General features: G+C 42.3%; 1 protein-coding gene across 2 annotated transcripts in view; it reads left to right on the top strand.

Moving 5' to 3' along the window:
* Window positions 1-24,622, top strand: part of Parn (poly(A)-specific ribonuclease) — a 102,055-nt gene that overhangs the window by 37,571 nt on the left and 39,862 nt on the right. For both annotated transcript variants that reach the window (XM_038327913.1, XM_038327912.1), the window contains exons 17-18: window positions 6,243-6,353; window positions 6,871-6,940. In XM_038327913.1, coding sequence (XP_038183841.1) covers window positions 6,243-6,353; window positions 6,871-6,940 — 181 coding nt within the window. The remainder of the gene's footprint in view (window positions 1-6,242; window positions 6,354-6,870; window positions 6,941-24,622) is intronic.

Genomic DNA, 24,622 nt, shown 5'->3' with positions numbered 1-24,622 from the left:
TGCTGCTGGGGTTATACGTACGAAACGGTCTCCTGTGCCCATATGTTGTAGAGTACTTCCAACTTTCTCCTCTATCAAGCTCAGTGTGTTCAGATTAATATTGAGGTCTTTAATCCATTTGGACTTGAGTTTTGTGCATGGTGATAGGTATGGATCTACTTTCATTCTTCTACAGGTTGACATCCAGATATGCCAGCACCATTTGTTGAAGATGCCCTCTTTCTTCCATTGTGTACTTTTGGCTCCTTTATCAAAAGTCAGGTGTTCATAGGTTTGTGGTTTAAGATCCGGGTCTTCTATACGATTCCATTGGTCAACTTCTCTGTTTTTATGCCAATACCAAGCTGTTTTTAATACTGTAGCTCTGTAATAGAGTTTGAAGTCAGGGATGGTAATGCCTCCAGAAGTACCTTTATTGTATAAGATTGTTTTGGCTATCCTGGGTTTCTTGTTTTTCCATATAAAGTTGATTATTGTCCTCTCAAGGTCTGTGAAGAATTCTGTTGGGATCTTTAAGGGAATTGCATTAAATCTATAGATTGCCTTTGGTAGTATTGCCATTTTTACTATGTTGATCCTCCCAATCCACGAGCAAGGGAGATCCTTCCATTTTCTGGTATCCTCTTCAGTTTCTTTCTTCAAAGAGTTAAAGTTCTTGTCAAATAAATCCTTCACTTCCTTGGTTAGAGTTACTCCCAGATATCTTATGCTATTTGTGGCTATTGTGAAAGGTGATACTTCTCTGATTTCTTTCTCTGCTTCCTTATCCTTTGTGTATAGGAGGGCGACTGATTTTTTGGAGTTGATCTTGTATCCTGCCACATTACTGAAGGAGTTTATCAGCTGTAGGAGTTCTTTGGTGGAGTTTTTGGGGTCGCTTATGTACACTATCATATCATCTGCAAATAACGAAAGTTTAACTTCTTCCTTTCCAAATCGAATCCCCTTGATTCCCTTATGTTGTCTTATTGCTATTGCTAGAACTTCAAGCACTATATTGAAGAGATAAGGAGAGAGTGGACAGCCTTGTCGTGTTCCTGAATTTAGTGGGATGGCCTTGAGTTTCTCTCCATTTAATTTGATGTTAGCTGTCGGCTTGCTGTAAATAGCCTTTATTATATTTAGGAATGACCCTTGTATCCCTAATATCTCCAAGACCTTTATCATAAAGGGGTGCTGAATTTTGTCAAATGCTTTTTCAGCATCTAATGAGATGATCGTATGGTTTTTTTCCTTCATTTTATTTATATGATGGATTACATTGATAGATTTTCGTATGTTGAACCAGCTTTGCATCTCTGGGATGAAGCCTACTTGATCATAGTGGATAATTTTTCTAATGTGTTCTTGGATTCTGTTTGCCAGTATTTTATTGAGAATTTTTGCGTCAATGTTCATGAGTGAGATTGGCCTGTAATTCTCTTTCTTGGTTGAGTCTTTGTATGGTTTAGGTATCAGGGTGACTGTAGCTTCATAAAAGGAATTTGGCAGTGACTCTTGTATTTCTGTATTATGAAATACCTTAAGGAGTATAGGTATTAGGTCTTCTTGGAAGTTCTGGTCGAATTCTGCATTGAAACCATCTGGTCCTGGGCTTTTTTTGGTAGGGAGGTTTTTGATAACAGTTTCTAATTCTTCGCAACTAACAGGACTATTTAGATTGTTCACCTGGTCCTGGTTTAACTTTGGTATATGGTACTTATCTAAAAAAACTGTCCATTTCTTTTACATTTTCCAATTTTGTGGCATACAGGCTTTTGTAGTAGGATCTAATGATTCTCCGAATTTCCTCTGTGTCTGTGGTTATATCCCCCTTTTCATTTCTGATCTTATTAATTTGCATGTTCTCCCTCTGCCGTTTGATTAGTTTGGCCCTTAGCCAAGTTTGTCAATCTTGTTGATTTTCTCCAAGAACCAGCTTTTTGTTTCATTGATTCTTTGGATTGTTTTCTGTGTTTCTATTTTGTTGATTTCTGCCCTCAGTTTGATTATTTCCAGTCTTCTACTCCTCCTAGGTGAGTCTGCTTCTTTTTTTTCCAGAGCTTTCAGGTGTGCTGTTAAGTCTCCAATGAGTGCTTTCTCCATTTTCTTTAAGTGGGCACTTAGTGCTATGTACTTTCCTCTTAGCACTGCTTTCATTGTGTCCCATAGGTTTGAGTATGTTGTGTCTTTGTTTTCATTAAATTCAAGAAAGACTTTAATTTCTTTCTTTATTTCTTTCTTGACCCAGGTGTGATTCAGTAGTTGACTGTTAAGTTCCCATGAGTTTGTAGGCTTTCTGGGGGTTGCATTGTTGTTGAATTCTAATTTTAATCCATGGTGATCCGATAAGACACAGGTGGTTACTAATATTTTTCTAACTGTGGAAGTTTGCTTTGTTACCAAGTATATGGTCAGTTTTCGAAAAGGTTCCATGAGCCGCAGAGAAGAAGGTGTATTCTTTCCTATTTGGGTGGAATGTTCTATAGATGTCTGTTAAGTCCATTTGGTTCATTACCTCCATTAAGTCTTTCAATTCTCTGTTAGGTTTCTGTCTGATTGACCTGTTCATTGGTGAGAGAGGAGTGTTGAAGTCTCCAACTATTAGTGTGTGTGGTTTGATGGCTGCCTTGAGTTCTAGTAATGTTTCTTTTACATAAGTGGGAGCTTTTATATTAGGGGCATAGATATTCAGGATTGAGACTTCATTCTGAAGGATTTTTCCTGTTATGAGTATAAAGTGTCCCTTTCCATCTCTTCTGATTGATTTTAGTTTGAAGTCAACTTTGTTAGAAATTAGTATGGCCACACCTTTTGTTTCTTAGGTCCATTTGCTTGATAAACCTTTTCCCAACCCTTTACTCTGAGTAGGTGTCTGTCTTTGTGGTTGAGGTGTGTTTCTTGTAAACAGCAGAATGTTGGATCCTGATTTCATATCTAATCTCTTAGCCTGTGCCTTTTTATAGGTGAATTGAGTCCATTGATATTAAGTGATATTAATGACCAGTGGTTGTTAACTCCGGTCATTTTTTTTGTAGTAGAGTTTGTGTGTTTCCCTTCTTTGATATGTGCTGATGAAGGGTCGCTAGATGCCTGAGTTATTGTGGGCGTTGTTGGACTCCTTGGTTTGTGATTTTACTTCTATTACTTTCTGCAAGACTGAATTTGTGGCTGCGTATTGTTTAAATCTGTTTTTGTCCTGGAATATCTTGTTTTCTCCATTGATGGTGAGTGCTAGCTTTGCCTGGTATAGAAGTCTGGGCTTGCATCCATGTTCCCTTAGTGTCTGTAGCACATCTATCCAAGACCTGGCTTTCATGGTTTCCAGTGAGAAGTCAGGTGTAATTATGATAGGTTTCCCTTTGTATGTTACTTGACCTTTTTCCTTTGCAGCTCTTAATATCTGTTCTTTATTCTGTATGTTTTGTGTGGGGATGCTTTCTTTTGATCCAGTCTATTTGGTGTTCTGTAGGCTTCTTGTAGCTTCATAGGAATAACCTTCTTTAGGTTGGGGAAATTTTCTTCTATAATTTTGTTGAATATATTTTCTGGGCCTTTGAGTTGTAATTCTTCTCCTTCTTCTACCCCAATTATTCTTAATTTTGGTCTTTTCCTGGTGTCCCAGATTTCCTGGATGTTTTGTGTTAAGAATTTGTTGGATTTGTTTTGTTCTTTAATCTGTGATTTTATTTCCTCTATAGTATCTTCAGAGTCCGAGATTCTTTTTTCCATCTCTTGTATTCGGTTGGAAATACTTGTCTCTGAAGTTTCTGTTCGTTTACTCAGAATTTCCATTTCCAGTCTTCCCTCGGATTGTGTTTTCCTCATTACCTCCATTTCATTTTTCAGGTCTTGTACTGTTTCCCTTACCTGTTTGATTGCTTTTTCTTGTTTTTCTTGGGTATCTTTGAGAGATTTATTTATTTCATCTACTTTTTTGTTTGTCATCTCCATTTCTTTATGGCAGTTTTTTACCTCCTGTTTAAGGTCCTCTTATTATTTTCATGAAGTACTGTTTAAGGTCGGTTTCTTCTATTTCTTCTGGAGTAGGGTTCTTGTTGTTTCGGGATGACTGGATTCTGGTGATGACATGTTGCCTTTCGGGTTGTTGGAGGAGTTCTTGCATTGGTGCCTGCCCATCTCTTCCTTCAAATGGAGCTAGGAGAGACTTGGTAACTTGTTCCAATCCTTGTTCTGACTGAATCTGGGTGGATCTCCTCAGTGCCAGGGCAGGAGCTGTTCCTTGCAGCACAATCTGAAGGAGCCCACACTCCCTTGCAGGGCTCCTCAGACCTGTCTGGAGGGCAGCCTCTCCCCGCTCTGGTTAGGTGGCCTTGGGACAGGGTCAGGACACTTGAATACACTAGGGAAGGACGTCCAGATGGGACTCCACAGCACTGAATCAGGGATTCCTTATAGCTGAGGGACACTTCCCAGATGTGTCTTCCGGTTTTAAGATCTGGTGTCTTTGCTCCCAGATGTGTCTTCTGGTATGAATATCTGGTGTCTTTGCTCCCAGATGTGTCTTTTGGTCCTCCTAGATGTGTCTTCTGGTCCTCCCAGATGTGTCTTCTGGTCTTAATGTCCAGTGTCTTTGGTGGCCAGGGAGTTCTGGAGAGGGCCTACCTTGCCGCAGGCAGGCTTCCAGATGTGTTTTCTGGTCCTAATATCCAGTGTCTTTGCTGGCCAGGGAGTTCCGGAGAGGGCCTACCTTGCCGCAGGCAGGCTAATGAAACAAAGCCGCTCCCGCCTGCCGGTTGCAATCCCTACGCCGTCCCAGCACCCTGCTTGGGCTGAGCTGGAGATGTTATGGACCCGAAGAGGGGAGGTAGAAGGGACAGTTTTTCTGGATGCAAGCTGGGTGGGGTCGGAAGATGGAGGCAGTAGCTAGTGAGACTAGCCCCAGCCGGAAGACTAGAGAGTGTACCCGGTCAGGGAGTGGCTGTGATCCCTCTCCCAGGCTGCTGCCGAGTGGGCAGGAAGTCACTCACTTCCCAGATGTGTTTTCTGGTCCTAATATCCAGTGTCTTTGCTGGCCAGGGAGTTCCGGAGAGGGCCTCCCAGATGTGTTTTCTGGTCCTAATATCCAGTGTCTTTGCTCTGCTGTTGTCTTTAAATTGCTAAGCTTGGGAACAGTCCAGGGCCCCTCCAGTATTCGGGTAAACTGTGGTTTTTTGGGGACTACTTGGGATGCTAATGGTTATGAGCATGTGACATGTGCCAAGCACTAGATGAGATCTTTATCGGTACCATGACATTGGATGTTCCCAAAAAGCCTTATGAGGGAAGGTTGATTATCATCTCCTTACAAAATTGGGGGCTCAGAGATGAAGTGCCTTGCCCCAGGGTAACATTGCATATGCCTCAGATTCAGAGAGACACCAGTATGACCTCTCAGTCCTACTGGGATTTTATTAGTTTATTGTTTGTTTATTTATTTTTGAAGACAGGGTCTTACTTTGTAGCCAGGGTTGGGCTAGAGCTCACTATTTAGCCTAGGCTAGCCTCAAACTCGCTGTGGTTCTTCTGCCTCAGCTTCTCAAGTGCAGAGATTACAGGTGTGACCACTATGCTCGATTTGGAGTTCTGCTTGATCTGCTGTGTCCTGTAAGTGTGTTAAGAGTAGCACAGTGGGGATTGTCACAGGGTGAGAAACACAGATTGCAGGTGACTCTAGCCAGTGTAGCTGAGGAGGCCTATAGCTGAACCTCGGTAAGGAAACAGGCCTTTTTCTGGTCTGAACTGAAGTGCTTGTTGTCAGGGAATTTGTTATTTCATATTGTGAGGTCTTATGTGAACAGAATTGAGAAATAAGATAAGTTTCCTTGTGTCTTCCAGCCTCATCTGCAACTGCAGCACACAAGAATGCAGTTTGGATTTGGCAGGACACCATGCTTACTTGTTTGTTTGTTTGTTTTCTTCTTCTTCTTCTTCTTCTTCTTCTTCTTCTTCTTCTTCTTCTTCTTCTTCTTCTTCTTCTTCTTCTTCTTCTTCTTCTTCTTCTTCTTCTTCTTCTTCTTCTTCTTCTTCTTTCTCCTTCTCCTTCTCCTTCTTCTTCTTATTTTTGAGTCAGGGTCTTTGTAACTTTGGAGTCTGTCCTGTAACTCACTCTGTAGACCAGGCTGGCTTTGAACTCACAGAGATGCACCTCCCTTTGCCTCCCGAGTGTTGGGATCACAGGCGCCACCACCACACGGCATTTACTAGTTTTCATGTTTGCTAATACACTGGGGAATATTGATGATTCCTTTTTTTCTCTCTAGAAAGCGCAGAAGGCTTTCCGAGCTACAACACTGCTTCTGAGCAGCTCCATGAGGCAGGGTATGATGCTTACATCACAGGACTCTGCTTCATCTCCATGGCAAATTACCTAGGTACTTGAGATATGTTTCTGTTAAACAGTGGGTCTTGCCTGTTTCGTCTGACACATTTCCAAAGACTAGGCCTAGGTCACAGATCTGTGTTCCTCATGGCTCTGGAGGGAGTGAGCCTGTCCCAGGCAGCAGCTTCCAACAGTTGACACTCCCGGGTGCTAGATAGAGGAAGCACCCATACTCTTGTGAGGGAACCAATTCCCCTACTTGCCTCCCAATAGCTCATTTATGGATACCATTGTTTGGAATCCGGCTTCCATGTGGGAGTGGGGAAGGGACGACCGACCCTCTGTGCGTCACAACCACTGTCCTAGGATCTGACCACCCTAATAGAAGCAGGAAGGTTTTGAGAGGGGAGCTGGAGGAGATGAGGAGGGGACACGGGAAGGGACTGCTGACACTTGCCTGTGTAGGTATGTGAGCCAGAAGAGTAACTGTTACCCTCACTGAATGTAACACCCTGAGCTTCTGCCCGTTGACCACGCACTGTGTATAACACCATGCTTCTCTTCACTAGGTTCTTTACTTGGGCCTCCAAAAGTGTGTGTGTCTGCCAGATCAAAACTCATTGAACCCTTTTTTAACAAGTAAGTAATCAGAGGGCTACAACTCTGCTTCTCACACTCTGAACAAGCTTCGTGTCTTGGGAGACAGGAAACTAGGGTACATTTTTATTAAATATTTCTCATCTTTAGTAGCACAGATAGTTTTTGAAAGTAGAAATTGACCTTTTGGGAAATAATTTCTTAAATATACTGGTTTAAAGAAACTAAAGAGGCTGGGCATGGCATGCCTTTAATCCCAGCACTTGGGAGGCGGGGCAGGTGGATCTCTGAATTCTAGGCCAGTCTGGTCTACAGGGTGAGTTTCAGGCCACCCAGGGCTACACAGGGAAACCCTTTCTCAAAAAACCCAAAAAAGTAAAGAAAACATTACTGGGGCTGGAGAGATGGCTCAGCTGTTAAGAGCATTGCCTGCTCTTCCAAAGGTCCTGAGTTCAGTTCCCAGCAACCACATGGTGGCTCACAACCATCTGTAATGAGGTCTGGTGCCCTCTTCTGGCCTGCAGGCATATATGCAGACAGAATATTGTATACATAAAAAATATTAAAAAAAAGAAAACATTACTAATGGTAGTGTATCTCTTCCAAGAAAAAAAAAGATGATGGTTTTAGCATTTAAATTACCTTCAAGGGATACTTGTGTTTATAGCTAAACCTACCCTCTAGTGACTTTACATATAACATTATTATTTATTTGTATTTGTCTTATTAAATGATTACATGTTATTTCTAAGGAAATGTCTGATAATTAAGTATGCTACTCTATGAAGTCTTGATTGTCATTGCATGCTCATTGGCTCTCTTATCTTTTTTTTATTTTATGGTGTTGGGGATTGAACCCATGGTTCCATGCATGCCAGGCAAATGCTCTGCTGTTGATCTCATCTAGGGATGAAAAAGCTTTTCCTACATTATGCATTGATTTCTGAAGAAGTCTCAAAGATTGTTATTTCAGACTCTGGCTTATGCTTGTTTGGCAAGTTTGTGACTAAAGTTACGATGTGACACTTGGGCAGCCACGTCTGGCTGTGGGCCGCAGCCTTGGCCTTTGTCTTGGCCTCAGTTCTCTGAGGAGTTGGTGCCAGAGTCAGACAGAATGAGGCAGCTCACATCTGTCACCATAAGAAACAGATATGTCAGTGTCGGTGCTTTCATCATCTCCTTCCCTAATGCACAGCACATTAGATTGTATCGTGGTTTTACCAGGTAGGACACTATTTCCTTGGGTTATCTGTGTAAATTATAGTTCATAGTTCTGTACTTAGTGTATTGTAGAGGCAGCTGCCATTTCCAACATCTAGACTCTTCCAGACTGGTATTTTCTGAGCTAGTGAGCTTCATTTCCTTTATCTTCTTTTCTCATTCTCTTTCTTCTTCTATTTAATTTTACATGTGAGTGTTTTTTTTTTTTTTGGGGGGGGGTTGGTTCGAGACAGGGTTTCTCTGTAGCTTTGGAGCCTGTCCTGAAACTAGCTCTTCTAGACCAGGCTGGCCTCGAACTCACAGAGATCCACCTCCCTCTGCCTCCCGAGTACTGGGATTAAAGGTGTGCGCCACCTGCCTGGCTGCGTGTGAGTGTTTTGCCTGCATGTATGCTTGTTTGCTATGTGTGTTCTTGGTACCTACAGAGACTGAGAGAAGGAGTCAGATGTTCTGGAAGTGAAGTTACAGGAAGTTGTGAGCTGCTGTGTAGCTACTGGGAATTGAACCTGGGTCCTCTGGAAAAGCAGTCAGTGCTCTTAACCTCTGAGCCATCTCTTCAGTTCCTCTTTGTTCTATTTTTGTTGTTATTTTATTTGGAAGTTCAGAGGAAGTATGTAGGAAGTTGATGGCCTTTTCAAAAGTAGGCTAGGCCGGGCGGTGGTGGCGCACGCCTTTAATCCCAGCACTCGGGAGGCAGAGGCAGGCGGATCTCTGTGAGTTCGAGACCAGCCTGGTCTACAAGAGCTAGATCAAGGACAGGCTCCAAAGCCGCAGAGAAACCCTGTCTCGAAAAACCAAAAAAAAAAAAAAAAAAAAAAAGTAGGCTAGTTACCAGTGTGATGTATATTGGAAATTAAGTTTTTTTTGTAAAGAAAATGATTTGTGTCCGAGTCTTTGATGTCTGTCTAGTTCAATAAGAGCAGAAGAATGAAAAATCATTTTCTTAGCTTTTACCTCTTATTTTAGAGCAGTATTTATCTTTGTAATTCTTCTGAAATCTGTGCTACTGGCGACAATAAATGTGGTTTAAGTTTTGGTCATTCCTTACATTTTTATGTACATGATATTACATTCGTTGTTCTACATATTTTTCAAATTAGAAATGTTTAGTTGCTGTAGATGTTTGAAGCAGCAGTTTTGTAATTCCTCACAAAGTCGGGTGTGATGGATACTGACCGGGTCAGATGGGGATGGCGTCTAGCTTCTGAGTCACGTGCGTACCTACAGAATAGACCAGCTTACTCAAGAGCTTTTCTACAAGAATGGGTTGCAAATGCTCTGCAGCCTTCTGATTTAGAAGAACGTGATGGAGCTGTTGTGCTCATACCTGTGATCCAGTTCTCGGGAGACTTGAGTCTGAGGCTAGAACTGGCTGCAGAGTAAGTTCTAGGCCTGTCTAAGCTGCACTGTGAAACCATCTCCAACACAAACAGAGAAAGAAGAGGCTGGGCAGTAAATATGTAAGGCTTCCTTCAGCATGAGAACATCTGTCCATTTAGAGGTTTGTTTCGTTTTGTTTTTTTTGTTTGTTTGTTTATTTTTTTGGTTTTATGAAACAGGGTTTCTCTGTAGCTTTGGAGCCTGTCCTGGAACTAGCTTTTATAGACCAGGTTGGTCTCAAACTCAGAGATCCACCTGCCTCTGCCTCCCAAGTTCTGGGATTAAAGGTGTAGAGTTTTTGTTTTTGAGGAGCTAAAATCTAAATACATAGCAAAACAATGAACAAGGACATAAGGTCACGTATCCTCCTAGGATTCTCTTAAAAATTGACTTTTGGTCTGTTTTTTTCTTATTTGTAAAAGAAAAACATACTTTTCTTATCTTTGAAGAGAAAACTGTGGTTTTCTGTTCTGTGCTGTAGTGTCCTCGTGGTCCAGTACAGTTGGGTTTTCCAAGGCCTCTCCAGTGGGGACTGCTGCTCCTGACATCCTCCTTCTAGCACTGACCTTGCTCTTACATGTCTGACTTATCACACAGGACCTTGAATTTTGTTAAGTTATCTTCTTAAGTTTTCGTTTAAACATCTAACATTGGCCCCCAACACTATCTCAATTAATGGTGTCAGAAAAATACGATTTTTCTGAAGGTCAGCTTATTTCATTATTGTCTTCTTTTCTTCTTTTGAAACAGTGTTCTGCAAACTGTGTAGCTAAAGGAGACCTTGAACTTTGTAATCCTCTTGTCTTCCTCTCCCAGGGCAATTAATTTCTATAGCAGTTTTTCTAAATGTAGCTTTACCACAGTCATAAAATCTGATGAGCTGCCCTCAAACACACACCACAAGTAGTATTTTGTTTTGCTTCCATCAGATTTCTGTTTTAGAGGTAGAGTTTAAGGCAGGTTGTTGGTAGATAGTTTAGTAGGTTAAGGCAGTTGACACAACTCTGGCAACCTGAGTCTGCTTCCTGGAACCCATGTGAAGGTTGAATGAGAAAACTCATTGCACAAAGTTGTTCTCTGACTTCCACACAAACGCTGTGACATGTGCACCCACATACAAACATGTGCACATATAATGATAACTATGCATAAAGCTTTCTGAAAGAAGAAAAAGATAAACTTTGAGCAAAAATAAATTCATAGTTTTATTTAAAAATTTGTCTGTGTGTGTGTAGAGAGAGCATGTGCGTGTGGCCACTCACTGGAGATTGAACCCTGTGTCTCATGTATGCTAAGCCTTACCACTGAGCTACATCTACACTTCCAGTTTATAAAGTCTAGTATGCTTGTGAACGTGTGTGTGTCAGAGTCAGAGAGGCTGGGTGGTGGTGCACGCCTTTGATCCCAGCACTCAGGGGGCAGAGGCAGGCGGATCTCTGTGTGTTTATGGCCAACTTGGTCTGCAGAGCGAGTGCCAGGACAGACAGGACCCTGTCTCAGGACAAAAAAGAGTCAAAGAGAATTGAAGCATGGCAGTGAGGCTCCGGGCTGCTCTTGCCCCACTGCTGGCAGTACCCTGTTTGTGTGGGACTCTGTGGTCAGGAAATGATCTACTGTCTTAATAACCTTGGTCTATTTTAATCACTGCCTGGAAAGCCAGACAGAGAAGAAACTTTGGTCCAACCCTTTTGGGCTGGAAAGAGATAAAAATACTCTGTGCTTTTACTTTTATTGAACCATAGAGAGCAAAGTGTGACTTTGCCTTACATGAAAGGAGAGGCTCCATCTCTACTCCCTGCCTCCCACCTTGCCCCTAAGGGAGATGCAGCTGTGGTAGGAAGATGGGTTTTCCAGCTTGAGTTTAATGATAACAGGGAAAAGTTCGTTACCCTTTGGACACAGGCTGGAGTACAGAGGCTGCAAGTATGAACCAAGTGTCTCCTTTTGCATGTTCTGCTTCCAAGTGTCACGGGCTTATGAAAGAAAACTCAAGGGAAGGTGGTGTCAACCTGGTACTTGGAAGTACAAGCACTTTGGATTGGGGTAGTTAAAGAAGCCCTGTCACTCAGGTGACTAATCCTGCAGTTATGGAGGTTGTGACACCGTATTGAAAACTACGAGTAGAGGGGGTAAAGACCCCCAAATAAAACACACTCATGTTTTGTTCCTTTCACCTATGGAAAATGATCATATTCTGGCAATAGACTGGGTCTTTCTTTACTTTATCATCAAAGTAATTTTTTTGACACAGGGTTTTTCCATGTAGCCCTGGCTGTCCAGGAACTTTCTATGTAGACCAGGCTGGCCTTTAACTCAACAGATCCTTTTTCTTCTGCCTCCCGAGTGCTGGATAAAGGCATGTGCCACCGTGTCCCACTTCATCACAGTGATTTTTAACTTGAAGGAAACAGTAAGGATCAGAGCCTAGCTCCTGGCGCTGCTCTAAATGCAGCATGCGTACAGTCAGGGCTGCTAGTGTGCTGTTCTCTCATCTCTCTGGAGGAAGCCACGGTCATACAGTGTCCCCCTCTATACGACTGCCTCTTCTCAATGCAAGTGTGAGTTGTGACAATCTGTGCTGCTGGGAAACACATGTGTCACAGCACCACAGGGCTGTTTTCTGTCTGAGTTTAAGAGTTAAACTATTTGCTTACCCACCTGTAAAGTGTGGCTGCGAGTGTTCTGTGATTGGAGCGAGGGTGCAATGGTGCAGTAGAACATGTCTGCCTCAGACAGCCTGTCACTACTGTCGCTGATCTAAGTGATCTAAGATGAAAGGAGGGCCATTTGGTCCTTATGGGAGGCACTGTATAGGCATACCCTTTGCACTGCCAAAACTCTTTAAATAGGACTTTGTATTAAGTTATGACCTTTGACCAGAAAGCAGGGGACAAAAAACCCTGCTTTAACCATTGATGCTTAGGGGGAAGACTTGTATGGGTTATTTTTTATTTGTTTTTGTTTTCCCCCATAGGAGTAAGTGACTACTATATCATATCCTGCCGGCTGCATTTTCGGGGGTTTCAGGGCAAGAATAGTAAGGAAGTGACATCTGCTATAAGATTCAGCACATGCTTTTCTTTCCTTTTTCTTGTTTACCTGCTTTACTGAGATAGACATTCACCGTAATTCATCTATCCATTCAGAATATATAATTTAATGTTTTTGTCATATAAAGTTAATCTGTAAAAATTCATTTGTGTATGTGTGTGTTTAGGTGTGCACTGCACACAGGTGAGTGCTGGTCCGAGGACAGCTTTTATGAGCCAGTTCTCTGCTGCCATTATGTGTGTTCTGGAGATCCAACTCAAGTCATCAGGCCTGTGTGGCAAACTCTTTGGCTTATGAGCCATTTTAAGGGCTGTGAATTTTTTAAAATAAACATTTATAACTTTTGCCATCTTAACCATTTAAATACAGTAATGAGCAACCACCAATCTTCCACTCTCCAATTCTAGAACTTTTTTATCTCCTCAACAGAACTCTGACCCTTGGGTAGCGACTCTCCACTTTGTCTCCTTTTACCCTTTCACCTTCCTGGGAATTGACAGGGTTTCTCTGTGTAGCTCTGGCTGTCCTGGAACTCCTTTGTGACCTTGAACTCACAGAGATCCACATGCCTCTGCTGGGAGTAAAGGCTTGCGTTACCACTGCCTAGTTCCAGTGAAATTCTAATAAGCTAAAACTACTGACATTTTAGAAATACCGGGAACATCGATGACCGTTTGTAATTGTGTTATATCATGATCAGTGCTTTGACTCCCAGTCTTCCTGTTGCATACATGTGTCTTTGTGGGACCATTTCTGCTAAGGTTGACTTGTACGCAGTGTGGCAGGGGCATGAAGGAGGGGAGTCCTAGTAGGTAGCATCTGCCTGAGTAAAGTCATATTGTCTGTGTAGCCCAGGCTGGCCTAGACTTTGTAATCTTCCTGACTTGGCCTCCTGCTTATACACAACATTTGGTTTTAAAAGTTGTTTTACAACTGTATACAAACTGTTTTTCATTAAGGGAAGAGATAGCTGTGTCTTGGGCATAATGAATCATTCTTAAGTTTTAAATCTAGTTTTTAATACTTGTGCTTGTTTTTGTGGCTTCTTCAGGAAAGGAGTACTTCCCTCCAGCTGGTATTATCTTGTCTAATTTCACCTTGAATTTTTGATTGCCAGAACATTTGTTGGTAGGGCTGTGGAGATGGCTCAGTGGGTAAAGAGCTTGCTGTGAACACACGAGGACCTTAATTTAGATTCCCATCACGTACTGGCCATGGTGGTATATACTTCTCCTTTTTGGACAGCAGAGGCAGGATAGGATGGTTCAGGGGCTTATTGACTAGGCAGCCTAACCAATTGGTAAGCTTCAGTTTCAGTGAGAGACCCTGCCTCAAAGAATAAGGTGGAGAGTTCTTGAAGACAGTGTGCATGCTTGTGCTCTCTCTGGCTGAGCTGGTCTTGTATTTGCTCTGGCTGCTTTTTCCCCTGGTGTCACTTAGCGTTATAATAAACAGTAGTATGTGGAGATAGAAAGAAGTCTTATCAACTCGCACATGCTTATTGGAGCAGCTTGTTTCCTTCACAGTGGGGATTATGTTAGTGTCATGTGGTGGAGGTTAACAAATTACTGCAAGCTTGGTACCTAAAACAGCAGAGACTTATGTTCTCATATTTAGACAAGTTCCACATTAAGACATCAGTAGGACTGTGTTCCTTCCTCTAGTTTCTGCTGGTTGCTGGCACTTGACTTGTGACCACATTAATCTCTGCATCCACAGTTACAGAATGTTAACTATAAATGTGTCCTCTCTCTCTGCCTCTCTCAGAATACATCAAAGATTTTAATAGCAATTATTAAGGCCTTTGTTTGTTTGTTTTGTTTTCAAAACAAGGTTTTTCTGTAGTTTTTTTGGAGCCTGTCCTGGAATTCATTCTGTAGACCAGGCTGGCCTCGAACTCATAGAGACCCACCTCTATGAGTGCTGGGATTAAAGGCGTCACTACTGTCTGCAATTTCTAAGACCTTTTCCCCCAAATAAGGTGACATTCACAAGTCCTGGGGATTAATGATGGCATTATTTTGGAGGCTATCATTTTTCATCACATTAGTAGTGAAGTCAGTGTTATTTATTGTTATTATTGTTGTGGTTATTATTATTATTATTATTATTATTATTATTATTAGCCAGGGTTTCACTGTGTAGCTCTGATTGGCCTGGTATTTTCTGTGTTGACCAGACTGGCCTCTAACTCATGGACATCTGCCTGCTGCTGCCTCTCAGGCACTGGGATTAAAGCTTGCAACACCATGTATGCATTCTTATGTGTTCTTTCATTGGTCCTGGCTTAGAACAAGTGGATAGTAATTATTTTTAAGACTATGTAGTTTGTGCCCTCTCAACAGTGAGCCATGTTCTCTAGGGAAGTAGCTGAAGGGCTGAGGAGATGGCTCAGTGGTAACGTGGTTGTTGTTCAAGATGGCTGGACTTGGTGTCCTACTTGTCACTCACAGCTTAGGAGACAGACAGGGAATCCTTAGAGCAAGCGGACTAGCCAGACTCACTGACTGGTGAGTTCCAGGTTCAGCAATAGACTCAATGAATAATGTGGAAGGCAATCTGAGAAAATACTGATATCAGATAGGGATTGTGTCTCTCTGTGAGATTTCTTTTTCTCTCAGCATTTGACCTGAGCATTGGTTCTGAAAGACGTGTCTGTCATTGTTGGGTAGCATGAGAACCGGTACTCTGGTATCAGTGGTTCACAGGCTTTGCAGACAATGCTTTTGTATAATACTTAGTTTAACATTTTTATTTGTTATAACATGGTTCATTGGATAGAATCTGTTCCAATGAGCTGTTGGTTTTTGTCTTTCTTTTTATCTAAATTTTAGTGTCAGTTATATTTAAGAAGGCTATGCATTGGCTTCTAGACAAATATGAGCAGTACTCTATTTGGATTGAATGAAACTAAGGTAAGCCACGACAGCACGACCCTTACGGTCAGGGCTTACACAGGAGGGCCAGTGAATTGAGTAAACGTGTTTATTTCAACGTGAGAGATGTCTGCATGCTCCTGACCCCATATCAAGATCTTTTCAGATAGCACGGACATGTGGTATGTGCTTCCTGTGCAGTGCTTTTACTGCTGTGTCCTGCTCCCAAGTACAGTAGAGCCGGTGGCTGCTAAAGAGTGGGAGTTTCCCATTGGGAATTTGGGGGTTCTTGCTCTAATTTTTGACCCCAGGCTTAGTGATAGAGAACAGGACAGCTTTCCTTGGCACTGAGTGAAATACTTCGTTTTTAGGAGAATAAATAGTTTGGGGATGTGAGCTTTTCCCTTTTGCTAGGGAGAAGGACCAGAACAGAACAGATGCAGGTGCATATTAAGGTATGTCTTGACACTAGAACTCTTTCCAGGTCAATCAGGCCTGAGTGTGCATACACTTGTTTGATGGAGTAAAAAGACCCTGTATTCAGACCCTCAGGGTCTCTCAGCCCTTAGCTTGGCAATTTGACTGCTGTTCCTGATGCTGACAGTGGGATTGCATAACATTGCATACTGGTTTAAGGTCAGTCCAGGTAGTTGATGGATTGATTGTTTGTTTGTTTTGAGACAGGATTTCTCTGTGTCTTCCTGACTGTCCTGGAACTCCTGACTGTCCTGGTTGACCTAGATCGCAGAGATCCATTTGCTTCTGCCTCCCAAGTGCTGGGATTTTGCAGACTTGGCTGTGGCCATGATCTGTGGCCACATGACTTTCTTCACTGTCCTATTGTTCCAACTGCCTTGAAGATTCATTCTGCTTAGAGCTCCTTTTGGGGAAGTGGTCTCACTCCCCAGAGCGGGGCTGTGTGCCATCATAGACAGCTAAAATTTAATCAGCTCTTTGAGCATGAACCCCATTAAAGTGTCTGGGGTTCTTACTTACGGGCTTGGATGCTGATTTAGAGTGACCATCCTGGTCTCCAGCCTTTTCTGATGGACTCAGAGCTCACCATCTCCACAGAAGTTTTTGAAGCAGTTTGTGTTACACATTTGGTGACAGAGGACCGGGAGGGGCTTGCAGAGGAGAGAAGGCTTGGTTAGCATTAGAAGCTTTGCTTCTGGTCTCTTCTCTTCCCCTGTAGTGCCCAACGGTCACTACTGAATTGGAAAACCTTACCTCTCTCCTTTTCAGATAAAGAAACTACTGCTAATTCTCCTTAAAGAATCTCAGCAAGCTGAGTAGGCAATTATAAGTGTTATTTTAGTCAGGAGTTGACACTAAGGTTCTTTTTTTTCAAACAGATTAAAGCATAATTTTTTTTTTAACAGATTAAAGAAGAAACAAACAAAAAAACCCTCATAGTTTCTTAGGCCAAAATAAAATTTTACTGTCATTTTACTGAATTTCCAATACACCCGTTCTGTTCTTCATTTCTTTTGCATTTACTTATTGAGATCAATATTTTCTATATTTCAGTTGATTATACTGCTGTGTAAGTTTACAAGTTAAAAATATGTAGGCTCCAGAGATGACTCAACAGTTGAGAGTACTTGCTGCTCTTGCAGAAGATCCAGGTTTGGTTTCCAGCATCCACACAGTGGCCTTCTTTTGATCTTCTTAGGAACCATGCATGACATGGCTTACGTACATACGTGTAGGCACTCATGCATACACATAAAATTAAAATAATCATATATATGTTTATCTTACATATGTATGTGAATCCTTCAGAACCCGAGAGGAAGAAGTGTGTGTGTATGCATATATATAAACACATGCACATACATGTTTGCATATACACACAAACACACACACATGTATATGAAATTATGGTAAGCCTAGTGGTCAGCGTTGTATAGCGATCCCTTGCCACCCTGTCAGGTGGGTCTTGGAGACCTTCCTTCCCTTTGGACTTAAGTCTCGTCAGTATCTACCTCCACTCTGCCATGTTTTCTTTCCAGAGCCAAGCAGAAGTAGGTTTCTCTTTTGCTTTTAAAGAAAGGGGAGGAATCGTCTGTGTTGTAGACGCAAACCCCTGACCTCACCTCAAGCAGTTCTTTTGCCTCAGCTTCCCAAAAGAGCTGTGATCGTCACTCTGCCCGCTTGCCAACTGTTATCACCTCCTGCTCTTCCTCCTCATCCTCCTCTTTTTAGACTGGGTCTCATCATGTCCTGATTGTCCTGGAACTCTCAAAGCTGTGTTTGCCTTAAAGGTGCATGGCACCACACCCAGTGTGTTTGTTTGTTTCTCTTTTTTAGGTGTGCGCGCGCACACACATACAAAACTCTAGAGACTAGGAGAGGACATGGAATCTCCTGGAGCTGGATTAGAGGTGATAATTGTGAGCTGCCTAAAGTGGGTGCTGGACCCTAACTTTCATCCTCTGCAAGAGTAGTCAGTTCTCTTCACCGCTGAGCCATGGTCTCTCCAGCCCCTTCCAGCTTCTTCCAGTGATTTCTAGTTTGTCTTACTCTCTTTCTCCAGTGCTATACTGAAAGGTCTCCTATTTATCAGAAAATAGAGAACTATTTTCTTTCTTTTCCAATCAAAATCAATCTTCCAATTTGGTAATGCAGAATTTTGCAGTTATCATTCCCATGCCAATGTGTCCAAGCTCGCCTGCAGAGATTCCTGTCCGCTGCTGGGTCTTCTTATTTAGTCTAAGTTTACAACTCGCCAGCCTCAGTAAATGTGTCACAATGTGCATGTGGCGGTCAGAGGCAGCTCGCTGGGTCTGCATTGACCTTCCCCGATGTGAGTTCTCAGGTCTGCAGGCTTGGCAGCCAAGCTTTTACTTGCTGAACTGTCTAATTGGACCTTCCATGTACCTTTTATCACACTTACCTTTGGACATGGTTGCTTATAGTATGTTAATATGGGCATTATTTTGTAATCTTTTTGGGCAGGTAGGGAATGATTAAGATAAGCCATAGTTCAAGGCAAGCTACTTAGTTCCCTCCTCTGGTTGGGTTTGGGGAGGAGGTAATCCATGTCTGAAATTTGTTGGTGAATTTTGATGAAGGTTATGGGTGTCATTTCTGTGTTATGTGGATTAGAGATTTTTTTCCCAGTATTCTTTAGTGGTTAAAGTTTAACTTGTGGTCAACTCATAGAAATATGTTTAGCTTTTGCTAATGAGTTGTCAGATACTTCTCTCTCTGAAAATGAGAATGAAGCCAGGTATGGTGGTTCACATCTGTAATCTCCCAGCACTCAGGCTGAGGCAGGACGATCGTGAGTTCAAGGCCAGCCTGGACTACATAGCAATACTGTATGACAACAACAAAATAACAACAAAAAAACCTGTAAGAATGACAGTTATGAAGTAAGCAATAATTTCCCCTGAATTTCCCTTCCAGGGAACCTGGTGCAGTAGCTTGTCACACTTTGACCTCCTGGCTCTGGGGAAAGATAAGGCCTTATGCTACTGCTTCCTGAATTTTGAGATAGGCCTTGAAATTTACTAGTTTTGTGTTTTTCCAACTCAAAATCTTTTAATATAGACAAACCATCACAATTCATTTGTTTTGGAGATGTCAGCAAGGCATCGTCACACAATCTGATAATTAGCGATGTTGACACTGCCGTGAACCCAGTGACCACAGCTCCCAGTTGCTGAGTCAGAATCTCTAACACGTTGCCAAGCAATGCTGCTGCCACTGCCAGTGGGAAGCCACATTTTGATAAAGGCTTGAGGTTCTATGCCCCTGAGAAACTGTGTAGACAAGGTGTAGTCATGCAGTCCAGCGACTTTGAATGTGTAATCTTCCTGCCTTTGCCTCCTGACTGCTTGCGCTAGAGATGTGAACTGTCAGGCGCTAGAGATGTGAACTGTCAGGCGCTAGAGATGTGAACTGTCAGGCGCTAGAGATGTGAACTGTCAGGCGTTAGAGATGTGAACTGTCAGGTGTGCTCCTGGGAAGTTTTATAACTGAAACTTAGTGACAAGTGTGGCTTCCTGGGTATTCTGGGTCGCAGTACCATACCACCTTGTTTACAGAGGAGCTTTTTGTGGGTTCCATCTAGCATGTTGGTAAAGCAGGGGAGCTGTCTTATAGAAATAGGGCATCATTCGGGCCCCATAGAAGGCTGAGCTGAAGCTGTGCCGCCTTGTGAAAAGACAGCAGCACACTGCTTCCATAGAACCTTTCTAGACTTGTTTGAATGTCAGCAGTACCCTGTTCATAGGATAGCAAATACATTGTAAATGTAAATAGTAAATAGGTGAATGTACCATTCATAGAATAGCAAATACATTGTAAATGTAAATAGTAAGTACACGAATGTACCCTGTTCATAGAATAGCAAATACATTGCAAATGTAAATAGTATATACATGAATGTACCCTGTTCATAGAATAGCAAAAACCAACAAATTCCATGAAAGCTGACAGGTGTTTTGTGACATCTAGAATGTGAATTTGAATTGTACAGTTTCTTATGACAGAATTTGTCACTGTACAAGTTGGAATCTTGTTAACGTCAGTCCTTTAGGTTAAGTGGTAAAATACTGTTTCATCATGGGCTTTCAGGAATGTAGCAGGATTCCCACCCACATCTCAGTTGAGTGTCTTGAGGTACAGTACAGTATTAGTTCAAATGTCTTTTTTAAAATTATTTTTTCTAAGGATGTGTGTGTGAAATTCACGTGGAAGTCAGAGGACAACTTTTAAACTTAGGTTGTCAGGCTTGGCAGCAAGTGCCTTTATGTGCTGAACCACCGTGTGTGTGTGTGTGTGTGTACGTACGTACGTACGTACGTATGTGCTCGTGTGTGCATGTGAGTGTATCTGTGTACATGTTGCTGCCCCCTCCCTGTTAATTCCCAATCTCTTACTCCGTGTCTTTTAGAAGCCTTTAGGTGAAGGCAAGTTGGTTCTTCAGCTCAGTTTACAGCCAAGGAGAGCCCTTATGCTCCCCAACTTTTCTGTACCAGGTGCATCTCATGTTAGGGTAAAACTGTCAAGCTAGCCAATCCATATGCAAAGCATCTTACCAAGTCTTCCACAAAGATGGCCTAAGCTCTCTGGCAGCTGGTTAGGGTGAGGCACACATGCACTGAGTGTTTAATTCTTCTTCAGAAGTGCAGGGTGGCCGGGCGGTGGTAGCACTTTAATCCCAGCACTCGGGAGACAGAGGTAGGCAGATCTCTGTGCATTCCAGGACAGCCTGGGATATCCCTGACTTTTGTTTTGTTTTGTTTTGTGCTCCACAGAGTTTAAGTAGGACACTCCCTGTGACCTTGGGTTTGGAACTTTTCATTAAAGCCTGGTGGTCTCACCAGTGGCTTTACAGCTGGGGTTTACACTTCCCCCTTTAGTTGCTAGTAGTTTAGAAGTAAGTGGTAGGGCTTCGGAGTCTATTCTCTACCCATACTTGACTGTAAGGCAGCCCTGATGTGTATGTGCCCAGTGCCAGTGGAGCAGTTCCTGTGAACCGTGATTTCCATCCTGTATCCTGTGTAGGAGTAAATTCTTTGGCACTTTACCCTGTCTTCTAGTTCTTTGTACCTTCTTTCAAGCCCCTCTTCCAAAATGTTCCCTGAATCCTAAGGGGTTGCTACAAATGTCTTGTTTAGGGCTGACCTTCATTTGTAGTCTCTGTCTTTACCTGTTGGCCACAAAGAACTTAAGGTTGAGAGTGTAAAGAATGGGATCTCTTCCAGGTGGGGAGATGCCTTTGTTGAAGCCATTGACGTTTAATCCAGTGGGACAAGTAGGGACCTAGCCAGCCACCACCCTAGGGAGGCAGGTTTACCTAAAGATAATGTACTTTTCCTTTCTAGAATTTCTGCCCCGGTACACTCCTCATGTGTGGTGACATTTCAAATGTATTTTAATAAATAAAGACTGGCTGGATATCTGAGGATAAAATAGTCCCACTGGGTCAGCCTTACAGATCAGATTATGGTAACACACACCTTTAATCCCAGTAGCCACCCTAGTTGCCATAGAAATCGGGTGGTACATGCCCTTAATCCCAGTGGTGCATACAAGCCTTTGCTCCCAGCCCTAGAAAGGAATATTAGATGGGGTGAGACAGCTTCTCAGACAGTTTCCTTCTGAGATTCTAGGAGGCAGGATCGCCTTTTTGGACTGAGGTTGAGGTAAGAGCCAGTGGCTGGCTGTTTTGCTTTTCAGATCTTCAGGTTGAACCCCAATTTCTGACCCTGTGCTTCACTCGGGAACTGCCATGATCTTCGACTGGGTCTGCCAGCCCTTTCTTAGAAAGGCATAACTGTTTCTTTTTCTTCTTTTTCTTTCAGATTCTGGCCAGAGCCCAAGTATGCTTTTAAACTCTAAGTCATGCTTTGGGCCTCCTTGCTCTTTCTAAAACTCTTTTTCCTGCTGTGTGGCTGCCTGCTGCCAGGTAGCTGACCTCTCTTTACTCTCTCTCAGACACATGGCTTTTGTTCCTTCTGGTCTCCGTTTTTTTACAGCTTGCCTGCCCTGAGGGTTTTCTTTCTTTTTTGTTTTTTTTGTTTTTTTTTGTTTTTTTTGTTTTTCGAGACAGGGTTTCTCTGCAGCTTTTTTTTTTTTTTTTTTTTTTTTTTTAAGAGCCTGTCCTGGAACTAGCTCTTGTAGACCAGGCTGGCCTCAAACTCACAGAGATCCGCCTGCCTCTGCCTCCCGAGTGCTGGGATTAAAGGCGTGCGCCACCACCGCCCGGCTGAGGGTTTTCTTTTTAAACTGTAATATTGTCCTCAAGATTCTGTTTGAGTCTGCTCTTTGCCTTTGAGCTTCCCTTTGTGTCCGTTCTTAAGTTCTTTTATTAATAAGATCAAGAACCCAAAGAGGGGATCCTGATTTCCCTTGTATTGTGATGGCTGCACTGGACCTTCCCAAGATTTCTGGTAACACTTCTTTCTGGCCTTTTAATTCTTTAATCATTGTGCACCCTCGAAAGTGTCAAGAGCAGCTTTGTCTATGGGTGTAAACATAAGTATCTAAAAGACACTTTGTGTATGGGTGTAAACTTAGGTTTCTAGAAGGCAGTTGATGCTTTCCAGTTTAGCTAAGCAACAGTTTAGGTCTTAGGGCTCAAGACCTCAGTCAGAGATTTTGCCCAGGTTTGTTGTGTTAGTACAATACTAATCATGGGTATCTTCTTATGAAGCAGGCCACATATCCGGTCAGAGAATGTCTTGTTACATCCATAGCAGCTGTGCCACTATTGCCCTACACGGCACATCCTGCTTAACTAGTTGGTGTTGTAGTTCCCAGCACTTGAGAAGCAGAGGCAGGCGGCTCGCTGTGAGTTTGAGGCCAGCCTGGTCTACAGAGTAAATTCCAAGACAGCCAGGACTACATAGAGAAATCCTGTTTTGAAAAGCAAAAACAAATAAAAGATTGCTGATATCTTTACTCTTCCAGTAACCAGTCAACTTTGATTATTGCTTTGTTTATAGCAATGATCATCTTTCTGATTCAACTTCCTTTTTTTCTTTTTTGAGACAGTCTCAGAGTCTGAGGGTTTCACTATGTAGCCCTGATTGGCCTTGAACTCAAGTAAGTAGATATATCTACCTGCCTTTGCCCTGTGAATGTTGAGATTAGCACACCTAGCTCAACTTTTTTTTTTCTGATCAAATGAAAAGCATTTGTTTGTTTTGTAGGTTAGTTTAAATTGAACAACCGTGCTGGATTTTTTAAAATTTATTTATTTATTATGTATACAATATTCTGTCTGTGTGTATGCCTGCAGGCCAGAAGAGGGCACCAGACCCCATTACAGATGGTTGTGAGCCACCATGTGGTTGCTGGGAATTGAACTCAGGACCTTTGGAAGAGCAGGCAATGCTCTTAACCTCTGAGCCATCTCTCCAGCCCCCATATTGTTTTTTTGTCATTTTTTTAAATTGATATTTATTGAGCTCTACATTTTTCTCTGCTCCCCTCCCTACCTCTCTTCTCCCCCTCAGCCCTCCGCCAAGGACCCCATGCTCCCAATTTACTCAGGAGATCTTCTCTTTTTATACTTTCTACTTCCCATGTAGATTATCTATGTAACTCTCTCTTAGTGTCCTCATTGTTGTCTAAGTTCTCTGGGATTGTGGTTTGTAGGCTGGTTCCTTTGCTTTATGTTTAAAAACCACATGTGATAATTGTCTTTCTGTGTCTGGGTTACCTCAGTCAAAATAATGTTTTCTAGGTCCATCCATTTTCCTGCAAAATTCAAGATGTTATTTTTTCTACTGTGTAGTACTCCATTGTGTAAATGTACCACATTTTCTTTATCCATTCTTCAATCGAGGGGCATTTATGTTGTTTCCAGGTTTTGGCTATGACAAACGAACCTAGCTCAAATTTTATTCTTGAAATTGAGATTAAAATTTTAAATTATAGTATGTATGTTCCTTGCCTTTAATTTTTATTTTATTTTATGGTACTAGAGATTGAAGTCAAGCCTTCACATACTTTAGGCAAGTGATCTACAATTAATCTTTATTATCCTGCCATCCATTAACTTCTATACTTGATCTTAACAAGTGAATAATAAGTGATAATTAAAATCTTTAAGATTTATTTTACATATATGAGCATTTGCTTGCATGTATGTCTGTATACTATGGGCATGCCTGGAGCTTTCAGATACCAGAAGGCCTTTAATCCCCTGGAACTATAATTAGAGATGGTTGTGAACTGCTATTTGGGTTCTGGTTACTGAACCTGCATCCTCTATAAGAGCAACAAACACTTTTTTTTTTTTTTTTGAGACAGGGTTTCTCTGTGTAACAGTCCTGTTTGTCCACAACTTGCTCTGTAGACCAGGCTGGCCTGAACTCACAGAGATCCACCTGCCTCTGTCTCCCAAGTGCTGGGATTAAAGGTGTATGCCAGCACTGCCTGGTGCAGCAAGCACTCTGAGTCATGCATCTCTCCAGCTCTGTTATACATTTTCTGAAGCCTCCTTTCTCCTCTCACGGGATTTTAAGGCTTTATTTTATGGGTATGTGTTGAAGGAGCAGCGGGCTGTGTCCCGCCACCCGGCTAGCTTTACCCAAAATAATTACATGGAAACTGTATTCTTTTAAAACACTGCCTGGCCCATAGTTTCAGCCTCTTATTGGCTAATTCTCACATCTTCCTTTAACCCATATTTAGTAATCTGTGTAGCACCACGAGGTGTGGCTTACCAGGA

The sequence above is a fragment of the Arvicola amphibius genome, chromosome 4 (assembly GCF_903992535.2).
Source record: "Arvicola amphibius chromosome 4, mArvAmp1.2, whole genome shotgun sequence".
Classification (NCBI taxonomy): Eukaryota; Metazoa; Chordata; class Mammalia; order Rodentia; family Cricetidae; genus Arvicola; species Arvicola amphibius.
The sequence above is the reverse complement of the archived record's forward strand: the minus strand, read 5'-3'. Positions and strand labels throughout refer to the sequence as shown.